The sequence below is a fragment of the Bufo gargarizans genome, chromosome 5, assembly GCF_014858855.1.
Source record: "Bufo gargarizans isolate SCDJY-AF-19 chromosome 5, ASM1485885v1, whole genome shotgun sequence".
NCBI lineage: Eukaryota > Metazoa > Chordata > Amphibia > Anura > Bufonidae > Bufo > Bufo gargarizans.
Genome location: NC_058084.1, coordinates 237210565 through 237236725, shown reverse-complemented (window position 1 = coordinate 237236725; position 26161 = coordinate 237210565). Strand labels below are relative to the sequence as shown.

Sequence of the window (26161 nt, the reverse complement as noted above, 5' to 3'; positions counted from 1 at the left end):
TTGTACAGGATCGAAGGGCTATCAATAATCTTATTGTCCCTATAGCACCCATCGTACCAGATGCGATGTAGTTGCTTTCAACCATTCCTGCAGACGCTGTTTGTTTCAGTGTGATAGATCTGAAAAATGCTTTCTTCTCTATCCCGGTTGACAAGAAGACTAGGCTCCTTTTTGCTTTTTCCTTTGAGGGTCGTCAACTCACCTGGTGCAGGATTCCCCAGGGATATGCTGATTCACCTGTAGTGTACAGCATTGTCCTCCAAGCCAGTTTAAAACCATGGCACCCCCCCAGGGTTCTGTGCTCTTGCAATACGTGGATGATCTGTTATTGTGTAGTATATCAGAGGAGGCCAATGTTACTGAAGGTGTATCTTTGTTAAAATGGTTATCAGAATGTGGACACAAGGTGTCACGCAAGAAAATGCAATGGTGTAAGAAGCAAGTGGGCTTGGGCTTTGTCCTCAAAAAGAGAGAAAGGAGAATCAGCACAGAAAGAGTCCAGTCTGTTGCGGGCCTGGTCACCCCGCATACCAAAAAAGAGATGCTATCTTTCCTTGGTATGATAAACTACTGCAGACAATGGATCCCTGATTGCTCCTACTATGACAATGTTCTGCGGCAAGCCACACTCAGCGAACAGCCAGCTTTGATCAAATGGTCAAAGGAAATGTTGAATGCATTTGATTACTTGAAATGTGCTTTAATGACAAGTCCAGGTTTGGGCCTCCCTGACTACAACATCACATTCCACGTATATGCTCGACAAAATTGTAAAACCATGGCGGATGTGCTGACCCAGTATCACGGAGGCAAGTTGCGTCCTTGTTCATTTTTCTCAAAGGTAATGCCAGCTTCTGTCCAAGGAATGCCAGCATGTCTTAGATCTCTTGCAGCCTGTGCCATGATGGTTGAACTCGCAACGCCACTGACAATGGGACATGATACAATCCTGTACACCACACATGATGTTGTAGGACTTCTTAAAGGCATACACACACAGCACATGTCAGCCCAAAGGTTGTCTGGGTATGAGATCCTGCTCCTCAGCAACCCCTCCCTACAGATCAAGTATGCTGCACACACCTCAGGTCCAGCAGCCATACTCAATGCACTGCTTGGACTCAAGGGACCTGAGGATCACTTGGTAGAAATACATGATTGCATACATGCCATACAACATGAGACCTCACCCCGCTCTGATTTGTGATCCATACCAATCGAGGATACACCTGAAGTTTTTGTAGTGGATCTTGCAGCAGACCAAATGACAATTCTTACCACCACGGTATGCGGTAGTCATGTTACCTGACATTGTCCTTGAAGCTAGACCAATCACATATCAGTCTGCACAAGCTGCTGAATTGATTGCACTCACCAGAGCATGCATATTACATAAAGATAAGCCAGTTACCATTTACACTGACAGCAGGTATGCTCATGGCGTGGTCTGGGACCATAGTGTTATCTGGCAGAGAAGAGGATTGGTTGCAGCTGATGGTAAGCACATCTCACACAACTTCTGGAAGCTATCAGGGTACCCTCACAACTTGCAATTGTTCATTGTAGAGCACATACTGGAGGAAAGGACCACATTTCCCAGGGCAATGCCTTGGCAGACGCAGAAGCTAAGAAAGCGGCATTGTTGGCTCCAGCAACACTGCAAATGACAAGACTGGTACCCCCTTCACTAGAACTAACCCAGATACTAGTGGACCTCCAGTCCTCAGCCACTGAAGATGAAATGCCTGATTGGTGTTTCACAATTCTGCAGAAGAATCCTAAGACTGGATTAATCTGCAAAGAGGGGAAGCCATGCATACCACAACACAGCGCTCCTCTGTTCATTGCACATTTTCATGGAGTAGGGTCAAATTAAGGTAGTCCTAGAGGTCCAGAAAGATCTGAATCCTTTTTAGGCAGCTTATCTCACAGGAGAACTAAAGGATCTGGTAAAAATATTAATTTTGCCCAATCCCTCTCTTCTCCAATATCATCTGTCAGGAGAGAATTGGGCGCTCCTCACACAGTTTCACCTGAACCGCCGTTCACTGAGCTTTCGGCTGACAGTACACTAATGTGCATGGTAAAATTAATTCCATACACAGAGGTATGTATACAGCTTATTGAAGTTAATGGGAGGAGATGGGAGCAGAGGAGGATGAGGTGCTGAGGCTGACAGAGGGCAGGTAGAGGTCAAACACCAGCTGCAGCTACTACTGAGAGACTTATCTCACCCCAAAACAGATTTATCAGATGAAACATTATCCAGACCAGCTCTTAGGTGAGACAATAAATCACTCATTTACAGCTCTGTCCAGTCTCTGTCTGTTGTAACCTGATCTTTCTTGAATACAGACTTTTCCGTACAGATCTGATCAGTAAATTCAGAGACGTAAACAGGGCAGGGGAGAAGAAATAAGTCCCTGCTCCAATTAGCCACTCCAGGTATTCAGGGTAACTGTGGCTAGTCACCTTGGAACCTGAGTGTGCTATAAAAGGGCAAACAGCTCACTAGCTGATCTCTCTGCTACTGGGAAGAACCCTGCTGGGTGAGTGGAAAACAACAGTGTATTTGGTTGATGGAGCTGGGCACAAGGCTCAGTTTCATGTAGTTAGGGACTACTGCCTGTTTAGACGTAGTGGCCAGAGGACCAGGCATTTCATTTGTTTTGAACTGTTTTGTTTAATATTTATTTTTCTGCAAAAGTCAATAATACTGGCTGAGGCCAGTTGCACCATACTTGCTTGGACTGGACTGTGTTTTATGTGCCTATAGTGCCCGTCTATCCCAGGAGACGGCGGCCCCGTGAGCTAATTCCGTTACAATACTTAAAAGCTCACTATTTTCACCTATACTATTGAATTAAGACAAATAAAATAAAAGTTTAGGTACACTTTATTGCCCTTTTAACATTAGCTGTAAGCCATGTTGGTTTTAAAATTAGCTGTTATGCCAATTTCACATCACTATTTAACTTTCTGTTCTTCTTATCTGTCATAAGAACATAAAAAATTAAAAACAAAAATGGATCCGTTATGTTGAGCATCAGTTCTGCTCAGTTGGCATCAGTTTTTGTCAGATGGATCAGAAGAACGGAAAGCTAAACGGTGATGTGAACTCAACCTTACCAGTGATAATACATTTTGCAGTATAATTACACAAAGTAAATTTGAAGCTTTCTCATTTATCATTTGTATGTAGTTTGTGTAAATGACTGCCCCCAGTCTACACCTTGACGTGCAGCCCTCAACTTGGGTAGATGGGCCTTTTTAAAATGGAGTGTTTTTGCTCCTTGTCAGATAGGATCCGTGTGGCCTCTCTGATGTAGTCCTCTCTGTACTGGATAACTAATCCTCCCCCTTTATCTGCATTACGGATGATGATGTTTTTGTTGGATTGAAGTTTGTGGCGAAACCAACCTCGCCACAGTGTTTTGGAGGGGGCTGTTTGAAGGCCTCTTGCCTCAGGATTATGGCCCATGCTAACTTTTGAACCCCTTAACCTATTCAAATGAATTTTGGATAGGTTTGCCCCTCAAGTTATACTGTTTAAATTGATGTAAGTTATATGTATGGACAATGTAACCTCACAAAGTTGTAACAATTTATAATAAGTGTAACTTGTCAGCTTGGGAGGAATATGCTGGGTGTGGTTCTATTGTCCCATTGTGCCATTGTCCCATTGTGTGTTTAAATGGTGATGTCTGTCCTGTTGTCTCCACATGTGTATTGGCGATCTCCCCTTTGTCCTGAGAGATAATTGGATTGCCCTCGGTTGTCTCTGGAACAGAGAGGAGGAAACCATGATGCATTGTGGGGATGTGTTGTATCTGTTTGCTGGTGGGTCCGTGATTAATTTGTCAAAATTCCTCAGTTACGACTGAATAGAAATAAAATTATCTTTGTGGTGGATGGGATAAAATTTGGATGGCAGTTTTAACACTGATTATATGAATTCAGGGCGATCTACATCATAAGTAGCTTCAGGAATTTTTATTTTTTTGTTTACTCTTTTCATCTTTTCAACTATTTCAAAGTGTCTTTTTATGGTGAGTTTTCTAATGAAGTGGTTTAGATCTAAAAATAAATCAAATTATTATTATTTATTATTAAAGCGCCATTCATTCCATGTCACTGTACATCTGAAAAGGGGTATACATACATAATACAGATAATTGCACTAAGCATAAACAAGACAAGCTACAAACTGGTACAGAAGGAGAGAGGGCCCTGCCCGTGAGGGCTTACAATCTACATGGTATGGGAGAAGGACACAGTAGGTGAGGGTGAAGCTGGTCATGGCGGTATAGAGGCAGCAGGGTCACTGGTTGTAGGCTTGTCTGAAGAGGTGGGCTTTTAGATTTCTTTTGAAGGATTCCACTGTAGGTGAGAGTCTGATATGTTGGGGTAGCGAGTTCCATAGTGTGGGGGATGCACAGGAGAAATCTTGGAGGCGATTGTGGGAACAGGTGATAAGAGGAGAGGAGAGAAGGAGGTCTTGTGAGGATCAGAGATTGCGTGTAGGGATGTATCGGGGAAAGTAGCTCAGAGATGTAGGGAGGGGACAGGATGTGGACGGCCTTGTATGTATTTGTTAGTATTTTGAACTGAATTTGCTGGGCAATGGGGAGCCAGTGAAGGGATTGGCAGAGGGGAGAGGCAGAGGAGTAACAGGGTGAGAGGTGGATTAGTCAGGCAGCAGAGTTGAGGATAGATTGGAGATGTGCGAGAGTGCTAGATGAAAGGCCACAGAGGAGAATGTTGCAGTAGTCTAGGCGGGAGATGATGAGGGCATGTACAAGCATTTTCGCAGATTCAAAGTTGAGGAAAGCGCGGATGCGGGAGATGTTTTTGAGTTGGAGGCGGCAGGTGGTGGAAAGGGCTTGGATGTGCAGTCGAAAGGAAAGGGTAGAATCCAAGGTCACTCCAAGGCAGCGGACTTGGTTGACCGGGGAGAGTGTGCAGGCATTGATTGTGATAGATAGGTCTGTTGGGGTGGGGGGGGGGGTGAGCAAGATGGGGGGAAAAGATGATGAATTCTGTTTTATCCATGTCAAGTTTTAGAAAGTGAGAGGAGAAGCAGGATGATATAGAAGATAGACATTGTGGGATTCTGGATAATAAGGTGGTGATGTCTGGACCAGAGAGGTAGATTTCTGTGTTGTCAGCATAAGAGTGATACTGAAAGCCATGGGACTCTATGAGATGCAGGGTTCCTAGGACAGAGCCTTGCAGGACACCGACAGAGAAGGAATGAGACATGAAGGTGGTGTCAGAGTGGGAGATGCTAAATGTCTGGTCTGTGAGGTATGATTTGATCCAGGAGAGGGCCAGGTCAGTGATGTCAAGAGATGAGGGAGTTTCCAACAGAAGGGAGTGGTCGACAGTGGCAAAGGCAGAGGACAGGTCAAGGAGAAGGAGGACAGAGTAATGTTTTTTTGGTTTTGGCTGTTAGTAGGTCATTGGTGAATTTGGTAAGGGCGGTCTCAGTTGAGTGGTGGGGTCGGAAGCCAGATTGTAGCCGGTCAAAGAAGGAGCAGGAGGAGAGGTGAGAGGACAGTGCAGAATGGACATGTTGTTCAAGTAGCTTTGAGGCATACGGAAGAAGTGATATGGGACGATAACTGGACAAAGAAGATGGGCCAAGTGAAGGCTTTTTGAAGATGTGTGTAATGGTAGCATGTTTAAAAGCCGATGGGAAGACACCAGAGGTTAGTGAGAGGTTGAAGAGTGAGTTAGGGCTGGAATAAACACTGTGGTGAGGTTAGGGATGAGGTGGGATGGGATTGGGTCAAGTGCACAGGTGGTGAGATGTTATCTGGAGAGGAGAGTGGAGAGTTTTTCTTCTGTAATGTTGGAGAAGCAGGTTTTGGGGGAAGAGGACTGAGCAGTTGTGTAGAGGGTCTATGGGGACTGTGTACTGAAGCTGGGCCAGGGAAGATATGTGAGATGAGAAGTAGGTAGATATGTGAGATTTCTTTCATCGCCGCTCAGCAGCCCTGGAAGCTTGTCTGAGTTTTTGGGTCAGGTTGGTGTGCCAGGGTTGTCTGTCTGTTGATTTTTCGGGGTTTTGTTGTGTCTGAGGGGGGCAACAGTGTCCAGAGCTGTGCTTGTTGTGGTATACAGGTTGGTGGCAACATCTGGGTCTTGGAGGGAACAAGTAGTAGAAGTGGCAGAAGAGAGTTAGAAAGCAAGCGAAAGTCGAGATGTTAAAGGTTCCTGCAGGGGTGTGCTAGTGTGTGGATCGGGGAAGCAGCAGAAGAGACCAATGTAGAGAAGGTGAGTAGGTTGTGGTCGGATAGGGAGAGAGGCGAATTAGAAAGGTTAGATAGGGAGCAGAGGCGGGTAAAGATAAGATCCAGAGTGTGACCATCTTTGTGGGTGGGAGCGGAAGACCACTGTAAGAGGCCGAAGGAAGAGAGTGATAGGAGTTTAGAGGCGGCTGAGTGGCAGGTGTCAATAGGGATGTTGAAGTCACCCAGGTCGGCAGAAAGAAAGTGTAGTAGCCAGGCGTCAAGAAAGATGGTGGCTGGGCCTGGGGGGAGGTAAATGACAGCTACTTGTAGGTTGGAGGGAGAGTAAATGCGAACAGAGTGTACTTCAAATAATGTGAGCATAATGGAGGGTGGCAGTGGAGTTGGGCTGTAGGAGCAGGTGTCTGATAGGAGAAGACAAACTCCTCCACCATGTTTGCAGCTGGGGCGGGGGGTGTCAGAGTGTCAGACATGTTTCAAATTAATTTATTCTTGAGGATGGGCAAAAGGAGTGAGATTTCACTTTTGGTTAGTGTATGACTGGGTAGGTTGAAGATGCCTGGGGCCAGATTGGGTCTTCTCATATCGTCATCTCTTGTTTTCTGTTTGCTAGTACCCCCCTACGTCCTCTTCTACATTTTTTCTTTTTACTGGTCTGCGGCCCAATGGATGTAAAAAAATTGTTATGGTGGTGGTTTTTGGACTTTTGAGAATGTGATGGTCATGGTGGGGGTCAGTATGGGGGGGTAATGCTAAAAAAGATACCTAAGTGGAAGGTTCAGTATTAGGGTTATCAACTGGGGTGGCTGGACTGAAGTTATTGATGGTGATTGGTGAGAGGGAGGCCCATGTGATCTTGGTTCTAATCCGTTATGGGTAGCTGCTAGGGGATCTTTTGGTAATGGCGGGATATTTTTAGTGCTCTTTACTACCATTTCTCATAATGATGCATATAGCCTTTTATATACCTCTCTTCATCTATACATAAGTCCTCTATGTTGCAACCGTTTTTTGTATAATTTGTCATACATCAGTCCTCCTTATAATCATTTTTATAATCATTATGTAATTGTTTTTATAAGTAAGTTATCTTTAATTTATCACCATTTTTTATCACTTTTTTATTTATTTATTCCATCTTACCATGATTACACTTCATGATTATATTTATGTTCATTATATTATATATTATATTTATGTATATTACATCATATTTATGTATTTATTTATTATATCCCATGATTATACTTATATTCACCACATGTATTATATTCGCCACCATGTTTGATATGCACCAGTCTTTAATTATTATATATTTTATATTATTATATACTTCATCAGGTACTGCCCCTCTACTAGTTGCCCCCGGGTTTGTATCCATTCACACCAGGTACCCACATCCACACTGGTTCTCCACATTGGGTATTTCTAATTGTCTATGTCACATCTACTACGACCACGGTACCCATTTGCTCCACCTCTGAACCAGCAGTAGCAGCACGAGCCGCACACTTGGTGATGCGCCACATGACTAGCCTGAGTCGCGTGCCTGTGACGATGCCGGTCACCTCTCAGCACAGCGTCCAGGACAAACCATGGCAACAATCACGTGATCGGAACTACTGTGATCACGTGATTCAGGCCCGTCCTCCTCCTGACACACCGTTTCTGCACATAACATCTAGGGTCTCCACAGAAACGGTCACGTGATCGGTAACCCAGCGATCACGTGACCCAAGCCCACTCTAAGCCCCATATTAAAATATTCATTAGGAGCGGATCTAATAAACAATAGCTATCTTAATAACATAAGAATATCCACACCAGGAATTTTGATAAATGGTTTGTATGTAAATGGAAATACTTTGATATTTTTAACAGATGTTTATGCTAATGTGACTACACCTGTGGGTGGTCCAACAAGACAGAAACCACCCACAGAAGCGTTTTTTTGGCGTTTTTTTTTTTTTTACTGATTATATACCTGCACCTACATTATATGATCATTTATACATTCTAACCTGATGAAGGGGATCATAATTCCCCGAAACGCGTTGTTTTTACCTTGCATGATTTTTTTTTAAATAAAGAAGATTTATATAACACAAGACTGATTCTGAATTTTTCGACTATAACCAGCTGTGTCATGAACAGTGACATGCTCTGCATTGTTAGAAATTACCAAATCAAACAGAACATCACTTATAATATTCTACAAACTGGCCCATAATAAGATCCTGCAGCAAGTTGAGAAATTTATCCCTGTTGCAGTTGAGCCAAAACCATGACCCCAGTCAATATCTGAGAAGTTAAAGGGGTTGTCTCATCTTGCTGTTACTATGGCAAAATGGGATTAAGCCCAACCAGCAGGTGGTCAGGAAACCATCAGGCAGTCAAGTATGAGAAAATGTATATGCACTTCTATGGGAGCCAGTGAAACAGTGGAGATCTGGCCTGATCTGTTTCCTGGCCACTTGCTGGTCGGGCTTAATCCCATTTTGCCATAATAACAGCCAGATGAGACAACCCCTTTAAATTCTCATTATCCTCACTACACCTGACTGTGCAGCCCATTCTGCTGGTTTAACAGTTGACCTATCTCCTCAATGATGTTAGGGAGTCTATAGCATCAAATATTACTTTTTCAGTTATAATTTGAATATTCTATGTACGGTAATTTTTTCTGGATGGTTTTCTTGATAAAATTTTTGAAGTCTCTCCATGTATTCTACTTTTTGTCCTGGCTCTTTGTCTTCCTCCTTGAATTTTACAGTCAAATCATTCACTCCAACCAGAGAGAGCCCCTCTGTATTGGCTCAGAGTGCCACACATTACACTGATAAGTACAATGTTCTTAATTTGGTCATGTTTATCTAAGAATTGTCATACAGTCATCCCAGTTCCTTATCTACTATTGTAGTGTCCCACTTGTGTGTGTATGGGCCACTCCAAATTGCTATATGCCCTTTCATTGTCATCTTGCATCAATCAGCCCTACATGCCTGCACCAGTAGGCTGAAGAACAGCTTTTACCCCAAAGCAATAAGTCTCCTAAATGCTTTGAGATTATTGCCCCTTCTTAGGATAGAAACTACCACAGACTGAAAGTGACTGCTGCATTCATGAACCCATGATGACCTCTTGTCTGCAATGGTGTCTGAATCAGTGTATATATACTCACAAGCACTTCCTACTTTGCTCTTGCTATATATATGCTGTGAACTATGAATAGTAATGCCTTCTACTGCAATGTTTTTTTTCTTTTCTTCTAGTGTAATGCTTTAGTTTAAATGTCAGTTCTTGTTCCTCTGTCCATGGAATCTAGGATGGCTCCAAACAACATTTCATTGTATTGTACATTGTATTACACTGTATTGTACAGTGACAATAAAGGCATCTTATCTTATCACTGTATTTTCCTTTGTCAATGCTGCTAAATTCCTATTACCGGCTGGTGAAATGCATTACACACTACTGACACTAGAGGTCACTATAACATTATTTATATAGCTCAACCACAGGAAGTTAGGAGTGAGGAGGAGAGGAGACAGACTTTGCTCTGTTCTCTTGGGCCTTGCCCAGGAGGTAAGCTACTTGAACTTTTGGAATCCAGAAGCAGGATTTAGTAATCCTACCTTGTAGAGTCAAGGCCAGGCACTACTTGGACTATAGTTCAGACAACCTTTTCAAAGAATGGAGCAGAGAGTTTGCCTGCCATGAGGGAGACTGCCCTTGGGTTGTATACTATTATTTCCAGAGGATCCATATTAATTGCAAGACTACATAGCCAGAGCAAAAACAGAAACCAAGTAAAGTACAATCATTACTCCTACTAAAGTTGAGCTGGAACCTACAAATATCACCTCAAAGAGCCTGCTAATTGGGATTTGCAGCTTTACCATTTCACCACCTGTATGTATGACAAAGTGTTGCTATACTTATTGCAAGACTACAATTTACAAGTAAAGTTCCTGTTTGGTTCAACTACTGCCTCTGTCATCATTCTACTCCATCTCCCAATTGCACCTTATGGTGCTGGTGTCACGAACACAGGGGCCCAGCCACCAAAGCACCCTAAGCATACCCACTACCATCAAGGGCACCTCAACTTCCATCTGGCTGGTGTTCCCTGCAACAGAGAGTGCTCCGGAGGATTTAGTGGAGTCTTTCCCTCCACTGCACTCCGGCACAGGGAGCTACAGAAAAGTGAGTACAACTACTGCACCCACTAGACAACACCACCACTCACTACACCCCTGTGGCTTGGTCGTCGCACTATTAATAATGAAGATTAACTTGTAGACATCTTCCTCTCACAGCAGCTGTAAACTGTAGTATTCAGTATGTTTATGCCAATGGACGTGTTAATATGTGGTGACTATGATATATCAATTATCTTCTCAAACTGGATACAAAAAACACAGAGAATAATTATAATCACATTAAGGTTCTGAATTAATAATAAACTAGCAATAATCACCTGCTTGTGCAGCTGTTATGAGAGCAGTGTTCCCTTCATTGTCTTGCCAGTTCACATTAACATAAGGACATTGTGATAGAGCTATAACAACATCCACATAACCTTGATAGCATGCAACAAGAAGTCCAGTCTGTAAAAAATAGAGTAAGAATAATGTTAGAATTCAAATCTCATGCAAATAATCATACACTGTTAATGATCATAGTGCTCTGTAGATAAAGCCCAAAAATAGCAATTAGTTATTTATACGCTGTATCACTTTTTCTTTTTGTATACAATAAAGCAGATCCGTCACCATAAAATACTACAGAGATCCACAATTTTATTAGACCAGTGGTCAGCAAACTGCGGCTTATGAGCCACAAGCGGCTCTTTAGCCCCTTGAATGCGGCTCTTACAGGTAACCTGTGGGGCGGCTCTGCTAAGTTTTCTAACTCCGCTACTGTTGCTACTATAAGCGTAGCTGCACATGGAGTCCTGGGCGGCGCGCGGTCCGGATTCATATGGAAAGGAGGGGGCCCCTGCTGGCGGCTGCTCTGAGCCAGCTCTTCCTGCCTCTTTAAGAGACTCAATGAGCAGTGGCTATGAGTGAGTGTGTCGCCTCTGTCTGATGTTGCCACAGCTCCGCCCCCAGAGCAGAGAAGAAGAACCAGCGTCAGCCAGCCACAGCCCACAGACTCTGCCAGGGAAGGCCCACCACCCACACACAGAAGACTCTTCTGAGACTGTGACAGGAGGCAGCCAAGTTCCAACAGTTACCGGTAGGTAGGTTGGTTAATTATAACAACTTAGTTACTGGATCCCATTCCCACCATCTCACCCATCCCAGTAGTGCCAGCCAGTGTACTGTAACTAGCCCGCCCTGGTTCTGTTTGGACTGGACCGGAGAAATGTGCATTGGAGGGGGGGGGAGTCATGAGAGAGATGTCTGTGCATGTGCTGGCACTGCTGGAGAAATGTGCCATGGGGCCGCCCTGGTTCTGTTTGAACTGGAGAAATGTGCATGCGGGGGCGAATGACTCATGAGAGAGATGTGACAGAACCAGGGCGGCCCCATGGCACATTTCTCCAGCAGTGCCAGCACATGCACAGACATCTCAGATTCATGAGAGAGATGTCTGTGCATGTGCTGGCACTGCTGGAGAAATGTGCCATGGGGCCGCGGCCGCCCTGGTTCTGTTTAGACTGGACTGGAGAAATGTGCATGGGGGGGCCTTATTGTTTTTCGCCCTGGGGCCCTGCCTGTGGAGCGCATTTGTATTCCGCAAAGCTTGAGAGGGCATGTACATCTCATATCACCCATATTTCCTTCTACTATTATCATCACACAGGAAGCCAGAGTAATCGAGGGGGTAAACACCTCCTTCTAAACGTCGGAACGTGCTGCGTCACAACAGGAAGTGACGAGGGTAGTGAAAGGTTGCTGATATTTGGCTCAGTTGACTAAAACGTTTGCCCACCACTGTATTAGACCAATGCAAAGGCAGCTAAGACATAGTACAACACACTGTTGAATCTATGAGGGGAGGGTTCCCCATGGCTGTCTTGTCTCTTGCCTTCTGATATTATAAGTGGACGTATGACAGGAAGTTTATGAGGAGGGGGATGTGTTTAAGTGGCATAATTTAGTGTACACAGTGAGTGAGGCCATTTTGCTGGAAGGAATCTCTTAGTTAGAAAACAGATTTGGTAACAGTGAAAGTCATAGTGGCAATAGTACCTGTAGTACATACATAGCACCACCCATAGTACATAGAGTCGAATAGTGTCACAAATATTTAGACAGCACTCCTTTTTTTTTTTGTGATAATTAAATGATTTTATTTCATGTTATTTCAGCCGGAATAGGTGTTTTTTTTTGTCAGTTGCAACGTTTCAGGCGTAATAATCGCCCTTCATCAGGCACTCTGAGGACCACACTAAGTATACAGCCGGCGCTGGCTGTATACTTAGTGTGGTCCTCAGAGTGCCTGATGAAGGGCGATTATTACGCCTGAAACGTTGCAACTGACAAAAAAAACCCACCTATTCCGGCTGAAATAACATGAAATAAAATCATTTAATTATCACAAAAAAAAAAGGAGTGCTGTCTAAATATTTGTGACACTTACAAGTTCTGGAGGTGGAGCCTTAGAACGCTACCCGGACGTGCACCCACCCCTGCCATTCTATGAACAGAGTGCTGTGGCCAATTTTGTTGTAAAAGACATAGAGTCGAATAGCTAATCTGCCTAGTTATGCTGTGATAATTACTCCCTTCACTGCATAATTTGTCTTTCATTGGCTTTAGAAGTATGATAGAGATCAAATTACATATATAGTATATACTAACAGTTGTCCACAAGTTAAAATGTCCCCTTAGTTATTTTCCTTTAGTCAACCCTTAATAGTAGAATGCCCCCTTTAAGTCCCTACACAGTAAAATGACCCCATAATGTTCCCCATAGTAGAATGCCCCCTTAGTGCCCTCTTACAGTAGTGCTGGCCCCTTACAGTAGCGAAACCCCTGTAAGTCGGGCACTAATGAGCCTTAGGCTAGGTCACTTTTTTACAGCAGTCAAGTCTAAGTGCTGCATAGGTCTATTGTGCAGCAGAGAGCAAGAGCACAGCTCTCACATGAGAGCCGCGCTCCTGGTCTAATGGCCTAGATCTGCAGAAGTGCCGATCCGAGCCGTTTAACTGATTAGCTACCGCAGTAAATAGCTACCATAGCATCTAAGTGGTTTAAAGGGAGGGGGATCACATGTTCAGGCCCACTAGGGAAGCTTAAAAATGTTATTTATTTATATATATACATATATATATATATATATACATATATATATATATATATATATATATATTTATTTATATATACACTCACCTAAAGAATTATTAGGAACACCTGTTCTATTTCTCATTAATGCGATTATCTACTCAACCAATCACATGGCAGTTGCTTCAATGCATGTAGGGTTGTGGTCCTGGTCAAGACAATCTCCTGAACTCCAAACTGAATGTCAGAATGGGAAAGCAAGGTGGGTTACAACAGCAGAAGACCCCACCGGGTACCACTCATCTCCACTACAAATAGGAAAAAGAGGCTACAATTTGCACAAGCTCACCAAAATTGGACTGTTGAAGACTGGAAAAATGTTGCCTGGTCTGATGAGTCTCGATTTCTGTTGAGACATTCAAATGGTAGAGTCCAAATTTGGCGTAAACAGAATGAGAACATGTATCCATCATGCCTTGTTACCACTGTGCAGGCTGGTGGTGGTGGTGTAATGGTGTGGGGGATGTTTTCTGGGCACACATTAGGCCCCTTAGTGCCAATTGGCCATCTTTTAAATGCCACGGGCTACCTGACCATGTCCATCCCTTCATGACCACCATGTACCCATCCTCTGATGGCTACTTCCAGTAGGATAATGCACCATGTCACAAAGCTCGAATCATTTCAAATTGGTTTCTTGAACATGACAATGAGTTCACTGTACTAAAATGCCCCCCACAGTCACCAGATCTCAATCCAATAGAGCATCTTTGGGATGTGGTGGAACGGGAGCTTCGTGCCCTGGATGTGCATCCCTCAAATCTCCATCAACTGCAAGATGCTATCCTATCAATATAGGGCAACATTTCTAAAGAATGCTATCAGCACCTTGTTGAATCAATGCCACGTAGAATTAAGGCAGTTCTGAAGGCAAAAGGGGGTCCAACACCGTATTAGTATGGTGTTCCAAATAATTCTTTAGGTGAGTGTATATACTGTATATGCGAATAATACATGCAATGAGAAATATAGAATGGGAGTAGAAATGGAAATAAAGTTAAAATGAAGATACATCAGAATAAAAACAAAAGATATATCATTAATAAAGAATATATATAAAAATATATACATATATATATATATATATATATAAAAATATATGTAAAAATATATATAAAAAACAACAACACATACAAAAAGTAAGTGCATATAATAGACAATAAATAATAGGAACTATAAATATACATATATATGTATATATACACACACACACACATGTACGAAAAGCAAATTTAATAAAAAGTATATATATGTGTGTACATGCTTAAGGTTATAATTAACATATATACATGCATACGAATAAAAGAAAAGGGCATAGGGTATAGAACCCTGGTAGTAAATGACTCAGTAGTCAGTCAGTAGTTGTCACGATAGTATAATTGGTAGAGAGTGAGGATGAAGTCGGGACTATGAATGTGCACATACAGTATATATATATATATATATATATATATATATATATATAGGCCTTGTAAAAATGAGGATGCAGCACACTATATAGAAGAGGGGTGCATGTCCGGCCAGTGTGGACCAGCACCTAGGTCCAATGAACTAGAAATGGAAAAACGGCTAGCAGCACTCTAAAATAGCAAAGAAAACGTGTGGTTTATTAACCCAAAGTCAAGCGACGTTTCAACAGCTTGTTGCTGTCTTTATCATGCCTGATAAAGACAGCAACAAGCTGTTGAAACGTCGCTTGACTTTGGGTTAATAAACCACACGTTTTCTTTGCTATTTTGGAGTGCTGCTGGCCTTTTTTCTATTTTTCATATATATATATATATATATATATATATATGTATATACACATGTGTACACGTAAGGCACATACACACAAACACACATACAAATGTAAACATACAAACACACGTCACAATGATATCCATAATGTGTTTGATTACTTCTAAGGCTACTTTCACACTAGCGTTCGGGTTTCCGCTCACGAGCGGACCCGAACGCAGCCGTCCAGCCCTGATGCAGTCTGAATGGAGGCGGATCCGCTCAGACTGCATCAGTCTGGCGGCGTTCAGCCTCCGCTCCGCTCGCCTCCGCACGGACAGGCGGACAGCTGAACGCTGCTTGCAGTCAATGGGGACGGATCCGTTTGAAGATGCCACAATGTGGCTCAATCTTCAAGCGGATCCGTCCCCCATTGACTTTACATTGCAAGTCTGGACGGATCCGTACTAGGCTATTTTCACACTTAGCTGTTCTATGCTAAAAATAATGCAGACGGATCCGTTCTGAACGGAGCCTCCATCTGCATTATTATGAGCGGATCCGTTCAGAACGGATCCGCCCGAACGCTAGTGTGAAAGTAGCCTTAGGTCCATTGGATGAGTTGGACAGATGGAGAGTATAGAGTAATCATACATGTCTGACATTCTGGAGTGTATGGGGTACATATGGAGTATATATGGAATCACTTGTGGAATACTTGGATGTGATGGCAAACATCTACATATTTGCATATAAGTACTTATACATTGTTGGCGGGAGAAGGGGGGCTAGTAGGGGTGAATATTTTGAGAAGAGTGTAACTGGTCAAGGAGGTTCAATCTCGTGTGTCATGGGGGGACGGTCATTAATTTATTGCTGTTGTGTATTAGAGGAATAGTCAAAAAGGAATAGTCAAAGTATAGTAAAACTAGGGTTCGGGGTGGGTAGGTCAGTAATTGACGTATTCCAGAGATTCGTTGAGTCCGAACAGGGTTAGGGTGTTAAGTTTGTAGATCCAGAACATTTCCTTGCGGCACAATGTCTGGTAAGAGTCGGGGACCCATTCCAAAGGGTTGACACGAAGTGAGGAGGGGTCACCGTCATGAAGATTGGAAAAGTGACGAGATACGCTTTGGGTGACTATTTTATGGGAGATGTTGGATTGGTGGTCATTCATACGTTCTCGTAGTGATAGGGTGGTACGCCCTATGTAGTAGATGTTACAGGAACAGTAGAGAAGGTAGATTACAAATGTAGTGCCACAGTTCATTTCATGTTGCAAGGAGATGGTCTCATCAAGGTTGTGTCATGCCCCACTCTGACGATGTGCGGAGGTCGGCCAGGATAGCAGCACGAGTTTAGTGTTTGTTTTGGAGCCGTACTGGATCTGCCTCTCATCAGGTGCACTGGGTGGGGTCATTAGTTTAAATAGCACACCAACCCAATGCTCTGAGCGGATTATACAAATCATTGTGGTCTTGGAAGCTAGGAAGGAAGGTTGTCTGTCTGTTCCAGCTCAGAAAGATAAGTGGGATTTCAAGTTTGGTTGTTTTGTGTCGTCTCTCCCATCCAGGTTCTGTGCGAGCAGGCTGCTCCTATTTCCCCTCTTCACCATCTCAGGGAATTTAGGGTTTTGTCAGCCCAGGCACGAGGACACATCATACCTATCTTTTAAGGTCTGCATGTGGGCTGAGCAGTGCAGGGAAAGAGGTCAGGGATTAGCTAGGAGGTGACCCTTCCCCTGTCTCTCACCCAGAGCCTGGTTGGTGGGTTATCTGTGAGTCTGAGTGCACGCCCGCCGTGACATTATAATCCGCCATACTGTGACTGCCATTACTCAGCGGTTTTGGGATGGCGTCAATTGATGCACTGGTTGACCGCATGCAGGGTTTATCCCTAGAGGTTGCGGATCTGCGTAGTTCCATCACACAGTGTCAGAGGGTTCTGGCATCAGGTACAGGTCAAATTGGTGGGGAGCCTAAAGTCGCTCTTCCCAAGAAATTTACAGGGGGTACGGATGATTTTTTCCACTTTAAAGAGTCATGCAAATTGTATTTTCGACTGCGTCCATTTTCGTCAGGTAATGAAAATTAGAGGGTTGGTATCATCATGTCTCTGCTTAAAGGGGACGCGCAATCCTGGGCTTTTTCTCTGCCGCCCGGTTCTCTGACCCTCCAGTCGGTGGAGGAATTTTTCAAAGCCCTGGGATTGATTTACAATGACCCAGATCGGGTCTCGATGGCAGAATCAAAATTCTGTAACTTACTACAGGGTAAACCTACTGCAGAGGGTTACTGCATAGAGTTTAGGAGATGGGCTACTGAGTCGGGGTGGCCCGCGTTACGTACTCAGTTTTGTCAGGGGTTATCTGAAAGGTTGAAAGATGCCCTGGCTTTTTATGAGTACCCGGATACTCTAGAGAATGCAATGTCTTTGGCTATACGGTTGGATAGACGTATCGGAGAGAGGTGTAAGCGTCCCTCCGTGCAAGGGATCCCTCCTGCGTGTGGTTTTGTCTCACCTGCTGCCCAGGGTGATATTACTTATAACTTTGGGGTAGGGGAGGAACCCATGCAGTTAGGTTAGATATCTTGCCATTCTGATAGTAGAGACTTTAGAAAAGTGCACAATCTATGTTACTATTGTGGAAAGAGGGGTCATTTTATTTTTTCTTGTCCTCATGTTAAACAACAGGTGGAAGAGAAAAAGAAAAAAAAACTTCCCTCACACTTGGTAGTATGAATGGTGTGGTGGAGCAGACAGGTATGCAAGCTCCCTGCAGTTCCCGTTATCTCCTTCCAGCTATGGTGGCACTAGAGTAAAAAAATGTGTTTGTTAATGTATTCCTTGATTGTGGTGCTGAGGTAAACCTAATTGACTTTCTTTTCCTTCAAAACCTAGGACTAATACTTGCACTTTAGAGAACGAGATTTGTGTTTTTGCAATTGAGTTTTTGAAATGGTGTTTTTCTCAAAGGAGCCTTACTCACATTGTTCATGGTATTCACTTAAGGGTGGGTGATTCACATGCTGAAATTATTTCTTGTTTTGTCATGAAGGATTTGCCAGCTCCTATAGTTTTGGGGTTGCCATGGTTGACTAGACATAACCCAATTATAGACTGGCAAGCAAGACAAATCATTGGTTGGAGTGAGTTTTGTTCGGATAATTGTCTTGGCACATCTATCTCTGGTGTGTCCATTACGGCTTTACCTCAGTATCTCTCAGATTTTGCGGATGTCTTTTCGGAGGGTGGGGCTCAGGAATTGCCCCCTCATCGAGACTATGATTGTCCAGTTAATCTCATTCCGGGGGCTAAGTTGCCAAAGTCTCGGCTTTACAACCTCTCTCAATTCGAAACAGAGGTCATGCGAAAGTATGTCGCCAAGAGTTTGGCAAAGGGTCATATTAGACCATCTAAGTCTCCAGTGGCAGTAGGTTTGTTCTTTGTGAAGAAAAAGGATGGATCACTGAGACCGTGTTTGGATTTCCGGGAATTGACCCGTATTACAGTCTGGGATCCATATCCCCTGCCTTTGATCTCTGATCTTTTTGATCAGATTGTTGGAGCCAAGGTGTTCTCCAAGTTGGATTTGAGAGGGGCCTACAATCTGATCAGAATCAAGGAGGGGGATGAGTGGAAAACGGTCTTCAAGTAAAATGGCTCACTTTATACCACTAACGAGTCTGCCTAACGCTAAGACTCTTGCGCAGATTTTTGTGGATAATATTGTGAAATTGCATGGTATTCCTTCGGATGTGGTCTCTGAGCAGCCACAAATAGATCTGATCCTCTCCTTGGAAAGACACTCTCCCACCTCCTTCTAATCACTCATTTTACTAGGTATATATCTGCCCTGTTAGTTTATTATTATGTGTTCATCTGTATAAATGCGTTCCACCGTGGAACGCATCATCACTTCCGGTCCACATAGGAACCGGAAGTGATGCTCTCTTGCAAGCGTGGATGTGTTTGTCTGCCATATCTATCCCTATATATAGACAGCAACTGTAACATTGTATACACTGCTGCTCCTGAGGAAGGGGTGCCTAATAGACCCCGAAACGCGTTGAGCCCACCTATTGCCTGTTTTTTGAATAAAGGAAGTTACAAGAAGATCTCAGTGTGGACCTGCTGCTTCATCCTACCATTCTACTTGCGATCCAGGCGAGGGGGGAATATCCAGTAGGTGTCTTGAGCTTTATCCTATTGGATTCCTCCCTGGTGAACGAGTTCCATCTACAATATAACAGCTTCCATCAGCTACTACTATACATTTAGGGGTGCGTGGCGCCAGACACCTTCTTTTCCGGTGATTATGGTTGTATATATTTTTTCCTGCTCTTTATTCTACTAATTGTGACAGTGCCTATACTTCACACCAACCTACACTGACAGCCTGCTATATCCCTCTCTCCTACATCCTTCTGCTTAATCTTTCATAGCACATTATATATAAAAACTTTTTTCCTCCAATCTCCGTCCGACCTCTGGCGCCCTTCTGTGCCCTTCATTCATGATCCTCTTATAGATAAATTTCCAGAAGGGGTAATCTCTTTGATTGTCGCACTCTAATTTTCCTTTTTTTTAAATCTGTACTACGTCTCTGATAGGGGCATGCAGTTTGTCTCCAGGTTTTGGAGGGCGTTCTGCTCTCGGCTTGGCATTCAACTTTCATTCTCTTCGGCCTTTCATCCGCAGTCGAATGGTCAGACGGAGCGTACTAATCAAAACCTGGAGACCTACTTGAGGTGCTTTGTGGCTGAGAATCAGGAGGACTGGTCCTCATTCTTGTCCTTAGCAGAATTTGCATTGAATAACCGTAGGCAGGAGTCCACGGGTAAGTCGCCATTTTTTGGCGCATACGGTTTCCATCCTCAGTTTGGTACCTTTTCTGGGTCTGGTTCCTCTGGGATGCCAGAGGAGGAGAGATTCTCTTCTGCCTTATCCTCCATCTGGCGGAGGATTCAAGGGAATTTGGAAAAGATGGGTGAGAGGTATAAACGAATGGCTGACAAGAGACGTGTGACTGGTCCGGACCTGTGTGTGGGTGATCTGGTGTGGTTGTCCACTAAGAATATCAAATTGAGAGTGCCATCTTGGAAACTGGGTCCAAGATTTATTGGTCCGTATAAAATTTCTGCGGTGATCAATCCTGTGGCGTTTCGGCTGGATCTTCCGCAGACTTGGAGGATCCATGATGTGTTTCACAGGTCTTTACTAAAAAAATACCTGAGACCGGTGGAACCATCGCCATTGCCTCCTCCTGTTCTAGTCGAGGGAAACTTGGAGTTTGAGATCTCCAGGATTCTCAACTCGAGAGTTCTTCGGGGCTCCCTTCAGTACCTGATGCACTGGAGGGGATACGGTCCTGAGGAGAGGATGTGGGTTCTGGCGTTGGATGTCAAACGCCAGCCGACTGGTGAGGGCTTTTCATAGGTCCCATCCGGATAAGGTTGGTCCGGGGTGTCCTGAGGTCACCCGTAGAAGGGGGGGTACTGTCATGCCCCACTCTGACGATGTGCAGAGGTCGGCCAGGATAGCAGCACAAGTTTAGTGTTTGTTTTGGAGCCGTGCTGGATCCGCCTCTCATCAGGTGCACTGGATGGGGTCATTAGTTTAAATAGCACACCAGCCCAGTGCTCTGAGCGGATTATACAAATCATTGTGGTCTTGGAAGCTAGGAAGGAAGGTTGTCTGTCTGTTCCAGCTCAGAAAGATAAGTGAGATTTCAAGTTTGGTTGTTTTGTGTTGTCTCTCACATCCAGGTTCTGTGCGAGCAGGCTGATCCTATTTCCCCTCTTCACCATCTCAGGGAATTTAGGGTTTTGTCAGCCCAGGCACGAGGACACATCATATCTACCTTTAAGGTCTGCATGTAGGTTGAGCAGTGCAGGGAAAGAGATCAGGGATTAGCTAGGAGGTGACCCTTCCCCTGTCTCTCGCCCAGAGCCTGGTTGGTGGATTATCTGTGAGTCTGAGTGCACGCCCGCCGTGACAGGTTGGTAAGGGAAACTTCCCTGACGTCATGTGCGATCATGGCACAGCATTTACAACAAGTCTTTCCACATTTAAAAGCCCCTCTTCTGGAATGGTCTGTATGGCTAGAGGGCTTTCCAAATATGCTAGAATTTGTTTTAGTGTTCTGGCTCTCCGGAATGTGAGGATCGGATTTTAGGGGATGGAGCGGCTGATAATTGGGTCTTTGAGTAGTATTGGCCAATGTTTGGTGAGTATTTTTCTAATGGTGGTATGTTGGGTGTTATAGCGGGTGATTAGATTTAGTGGGAACTGTTTAATACTTTTACTTGGATTGGAATTTTTGGGTTTTATTGGGTTTATTCCCCCATATTTTATGTCCCGTTCTGTTGTCAGGATTCTTTTTTTGGAATTTGTGACTAGTTTTTTGGGATAGGCTTTTTCATAAAATCTCTTTCCTAAGAACTCTAGTTGTTGGATAAGTGTTTCCTTGTCTGAGCAGTTTCTTTGTAGTCTGCGCATTTGGCTGTAGGGGATGTTATTCTTCCAGCGGGAGTGGTGACAGCTCTTATAGTACAAATAACTATTTGTGTCTACTTGTTTAAAGTGTGTTTTAGTTGTGATCCGGTTATTTACTATGTTTAGATGAAGATCTAGGAAGATTGCTTCTTTGGGGTTGTGTTCCATTGTGAAGGACAGATTCCAGTTATTATTCTTTAGTTCTTTTAGAAAACATATAAGGTCATCTGTTTCGCCTTCCCAGATGAGGATGATGTCATCAATGTAGCGTTTATAGAAGTGAATTTTATAGTGTGAGAGGAGGCCTATATTACTTTTGAAATGGCCCATAAACAGATTGGCATACGAAGGGGTGAACTTGGTCCCCATCGCAGTGCCCTTTATCTGGCGAAAGGTCTTTTCTTGAAAGGTGAAATAGTTATGTTCTAAGATGAATTTAATGGATTTGAGGATGAAAAGACATTGGGCTTTGGGCATGCGGGGATCAGAACCATTTGTTGATTGCTTCAAGGCAAGTGCATGATGTTGCTGTAGAGGGCGGCCACATCGAGTGTGACCTAGTGGTAGTTATCTCTCTATTGGAAAGTCTCGAGGGTTTGTAGTAGGTGGGTGGTGTCCTTCAGGTATGATGGTAGTTGGACTACATAGTGTTGTAATATGCCATCTATGTACTCAGACAGATTGGTGGTGAATAAACCTATGCCTGAAATAATGGGTCTTCCGGGCGGGTTGGTCAGTGATTTGTGGATTTTGGGGAGAAAATAAAATTTGCCTGTGACAGGGTGTGGAATTTTAAGGCAAGTTCTGATTTTTTTTTTAATCAAGGATGCCTAGGTGGTTGCCTTCATCTATAAGGTCATGAAGCTCTTTCTTAAAAGGAGATGTAGGATCTTCGGTCAGTGGTAAGTAATAGGCCTTATCTGATAGTATACGCAGGAACTCGGCGGTGTAGTATTTGCTATCCATTATCCCTATGCCCCCTCCCTTGTCTGCATTGTTTTTCACTATATCCTTATTTCCCATTAGAGTTTTGACAGCTTTTTTCTGTTCCTGAGTGAGATTACTGGTGGATTTTAGATTGGAGGGGTTAAGGTTGTGTTTGAATTCTGTACTGACCATATAAAAAAAAAGTTTCTATATGTGTGCCTTTACTTTCTAACAGGTAAAAAGTCGATTTAGGTCTAATGTTAGAGGGAAGGAAGTTTGTAGGATTACTTGGAGGTGGTGGTAGTGGAGCATCAATAACGCAGGAGGGTATCCGTTCTTTTAAAGAGAAATGTCTGTGGAGGGTTAGTTTTCTCACAAATTGGTTCAAATCCACAAACAGCTCAAAGGGCTCGGGATTATTGGTGGGGCAGAAAGATAGACCTTTCCCCAGAATGTCCCTTTCTTGGGAGTTAAGTATATGCTGGGATAGGTTGAAGATGCCTAGTTTCTCTAGGGTTGATGGGTCCTGGGAGGATTCTATAGTTTTTTGTACTTGGGTTTTTTGTAACATGGAGTGTTTATTTCTACCCCCTCTGCGTCAGGGTTTGGGCGCTTTCTTTGGATACTTGACAGGGGAGTATAAAAGTGCATGATCTTCAACATCTGTGGTGTTGAGGGGGTCTTTGGGAGTGGTGATTTTGGTGGCTGGAGGAAGGGACTCAGAGACAGTATGCTTGTGAGAACTTGTCTGGGGGGTGGGGTAGGATTCGGTGTCCTGATGTTTGGGGAGACCCTGTCTAAAATAGACTCTTCAGTAAGATTGGGGGGTAAGGCTAGGAACTGATCTGGTTCTGTGTAACTTACAGAGTGAGTAGAGAAACTAGACTCAGGGTCAGATAGTTTTTGGGCTAAGGTGTCGCATGATGGGGCGACAGTAGAGGTATGGGGATCTTCCGGTGGGGTGTTGAAGACCTCAGTGAAGGTGGTACAATGTATTGATTAGCTGGTGGCTAAATCCTAATTTTGCTATTCTTATTACTACCCGTGTTGGTGGAGGGGATGGCCACTGGAAGGGAGCTTGTTGACCTGGGACAGAGCCTGGGGTTAATGGATGGGATTGAGGTCCTCTTTTTACTTCTACTATTATAAAAGGTGAGGTTTCTGTTGGGTATTTTTGATATTGGTTCTTCATGACGTGGACGGTTTTGGTATCTGTGTTCATTATGTTGGGGGCGTGGTATAGTCCGTTCCCAACTTCTGATACTGTTCTCGGAGTAATCTATAAGGTCGCTAAGTCATTTCTTACACTTTTACCTAACCACTTCATATTCATAATGTTTAAGGTGTTCCCTTCTATTCCTCATTGGAAAATGTTGTTCGGTTGATCTAGAAAGCAATAGATTCTTTAAGAGGAGGGCTTGGTCTTTACACATTTGTTTGCGTTTAGAGGTAAGTAATTTCATAAGGTTAAACGAATACTCGTCACTAGTTTTCAACCAGTTACTAACAAACAGTTGATCCTCCAAGAAAGAAGGTTTTAAAGATTGTCTAAGGCCTCTAGGGATTATGTTTAGAGTCAGGTAGATTGATAAGAAATACCCATCGATCTCATTGCGGATGAAGTTTTTGATGGGTTTTAGGACGTTCGGTTCACTTCTTGGGATTGCCGCGGGATTGTTGTTCTTAATAGGAGGAGCCTCAGTTTCGGCCCAGGTTCCTCTTGGGGTGGTCTTAAGTTTCTCGCCGTCTTGGGTGAAGAGGATACTCTTCACTTCTCTCATAACTCTATGAATTAGGTTCGTCACAGCCGAGTAGAGGTATTCCCACCCTGCGTCTGCCATATTCCCATGGTCCGGTGGTGGGGGCGTGTCCCCATCCGATCCATCGATGCAATAGGAAGAAAAAAAGTGGGAAGTTTATTCAACCACTCAAGGATTTGGAAAAATCCCCAGAGTGTGTGAAAGTAGGCGCCGACAGTGGTGGTATAGTAGGTCCGAGTAAAGCAAGGAAGGCAGCTAGAGAAGTGTCCAATGAAGGCACTCTATGTAAGAATGAGATACACAAACGGGGGAGGTCAATTGAACGGAGTTCAAACGACCAAGGGAGATGGAGAAACGTACTAAAGCGCCAAACCAAGCTAGGAGTGGGTAGAAAATGTAATATCTTGGTGGTACAGTAGTACCCAATATAAAGTAAAATAAAATAAATGTACAAGGTAGATTAAAAAGTGCAAGGTAGGTTGAAACCGATAGGCAGATCGGGTTCAATTCCTGCTTTAGCAGGAGATTAAAAACAAGAGGTTAAAAACATGAAATAAAATGGCTGGGAAACATCCAGTGAGGCACTTACTTAAAGGGAACCTGTCACCGGGATTTTGTGTATAATGCTGAGGACATGGGTTGCTAGATGGCCGCTAGCACATCTGCAATATCCAGTCCCCATAGCTCTGTGTGCTTTTATTGTGTAAATAAACCGATTTGATACATATGCAAATTAACCTGAGACGAGTCCTGTCCCTGACTCATCTCACTTACAGGACTCATCTCAGGGTAATTTGCATATGTATTAAATCGGTTTATTTACACAATAAAAGCACACAGAGCTATGGGGACTGGGTATTGCGGATGTGCTACCGGCCATCTAGCAACCCATGTCCTCAGCTCTATACACAAAATCCTGGTGACAAGTTCCCTTTAAATAATAACTGGAATCAATCTGTCCTTCACAATGGAACACAACCCCAAAGAAGCGATCTTCCTAGATCTTCATCTAAACATAGTTAATAACCAGATCACAACTAAAACACACTTTAAACAAGTAGACGCAAATAGTTATTTGGACTATAAGAGCTGTCACCACTCTTGCTGGAAGAATAACATCCCCTGCAGCCAAATGCGCAGACTACAAAGAAACTGCTCAGACAAGGAAACACTTAACCAACAACTAGAGTTCTTAGGAAAGAGATTTTATGAAAAAGGCTATCCAAAAAAACAACTAGTCACAGATTCCCAAAAAAGAATCCTGACAACAGAACGGGACATTAAATATGGGGGATTAAACCCAATAAAAACCAAAAATTCCAATCCAAGTAAAAGTATTAAACAGTTCCCACTAAATCTAATCACCGCTATAACACCCAACATACCACCATTAGAAAAATACTCACCAAACATTGGCCAATACTACTCAAAGACCCAATCATCGGCCGCAGGGGGGCTTTTAAATGTGGAAAGACTCGTTGTAAATGCTGTGCCATGATCGCACATGACGTCAGGGAAGTTTCCCTTACCAACCTTGACGAGACCATCTCCTTGCAACATGAAATTAACTGTGGCACTACATTTGTAATCTACCTTCTCTACTGTTCCTGTAACATCTACTACATAGGGCGTACCACCCAATCACTACGAGAACGTATGAATGACGACCGATCCAACATCTCCCGTAAAATAGTTACCCATAGTGTAT

General features: G+C 43.5%; 1 protein-coding gene across 1 annotated transcript in view; it reads right to left on the bottom strand.

Moving 5' to 3' along the window:
* The window catches only part of ANKRD33B (ankyrin repeat domain 33B), a 326077-nt gene that overhangs the window by 151904 nt on the left and 148012 nt on the right, over positions 1-26161 (bottom strand). Inside the window, exon 2 of the mRNA XM_044295465.1 lies at positions 10735-10864. Within this exon, the coding sequence (XP_044151400.1) occupies positions 10735-10864 (130 nt within the window). The remainder of the gene's footprint in view (positions 1-10734; positions 10865-26161) is intronic.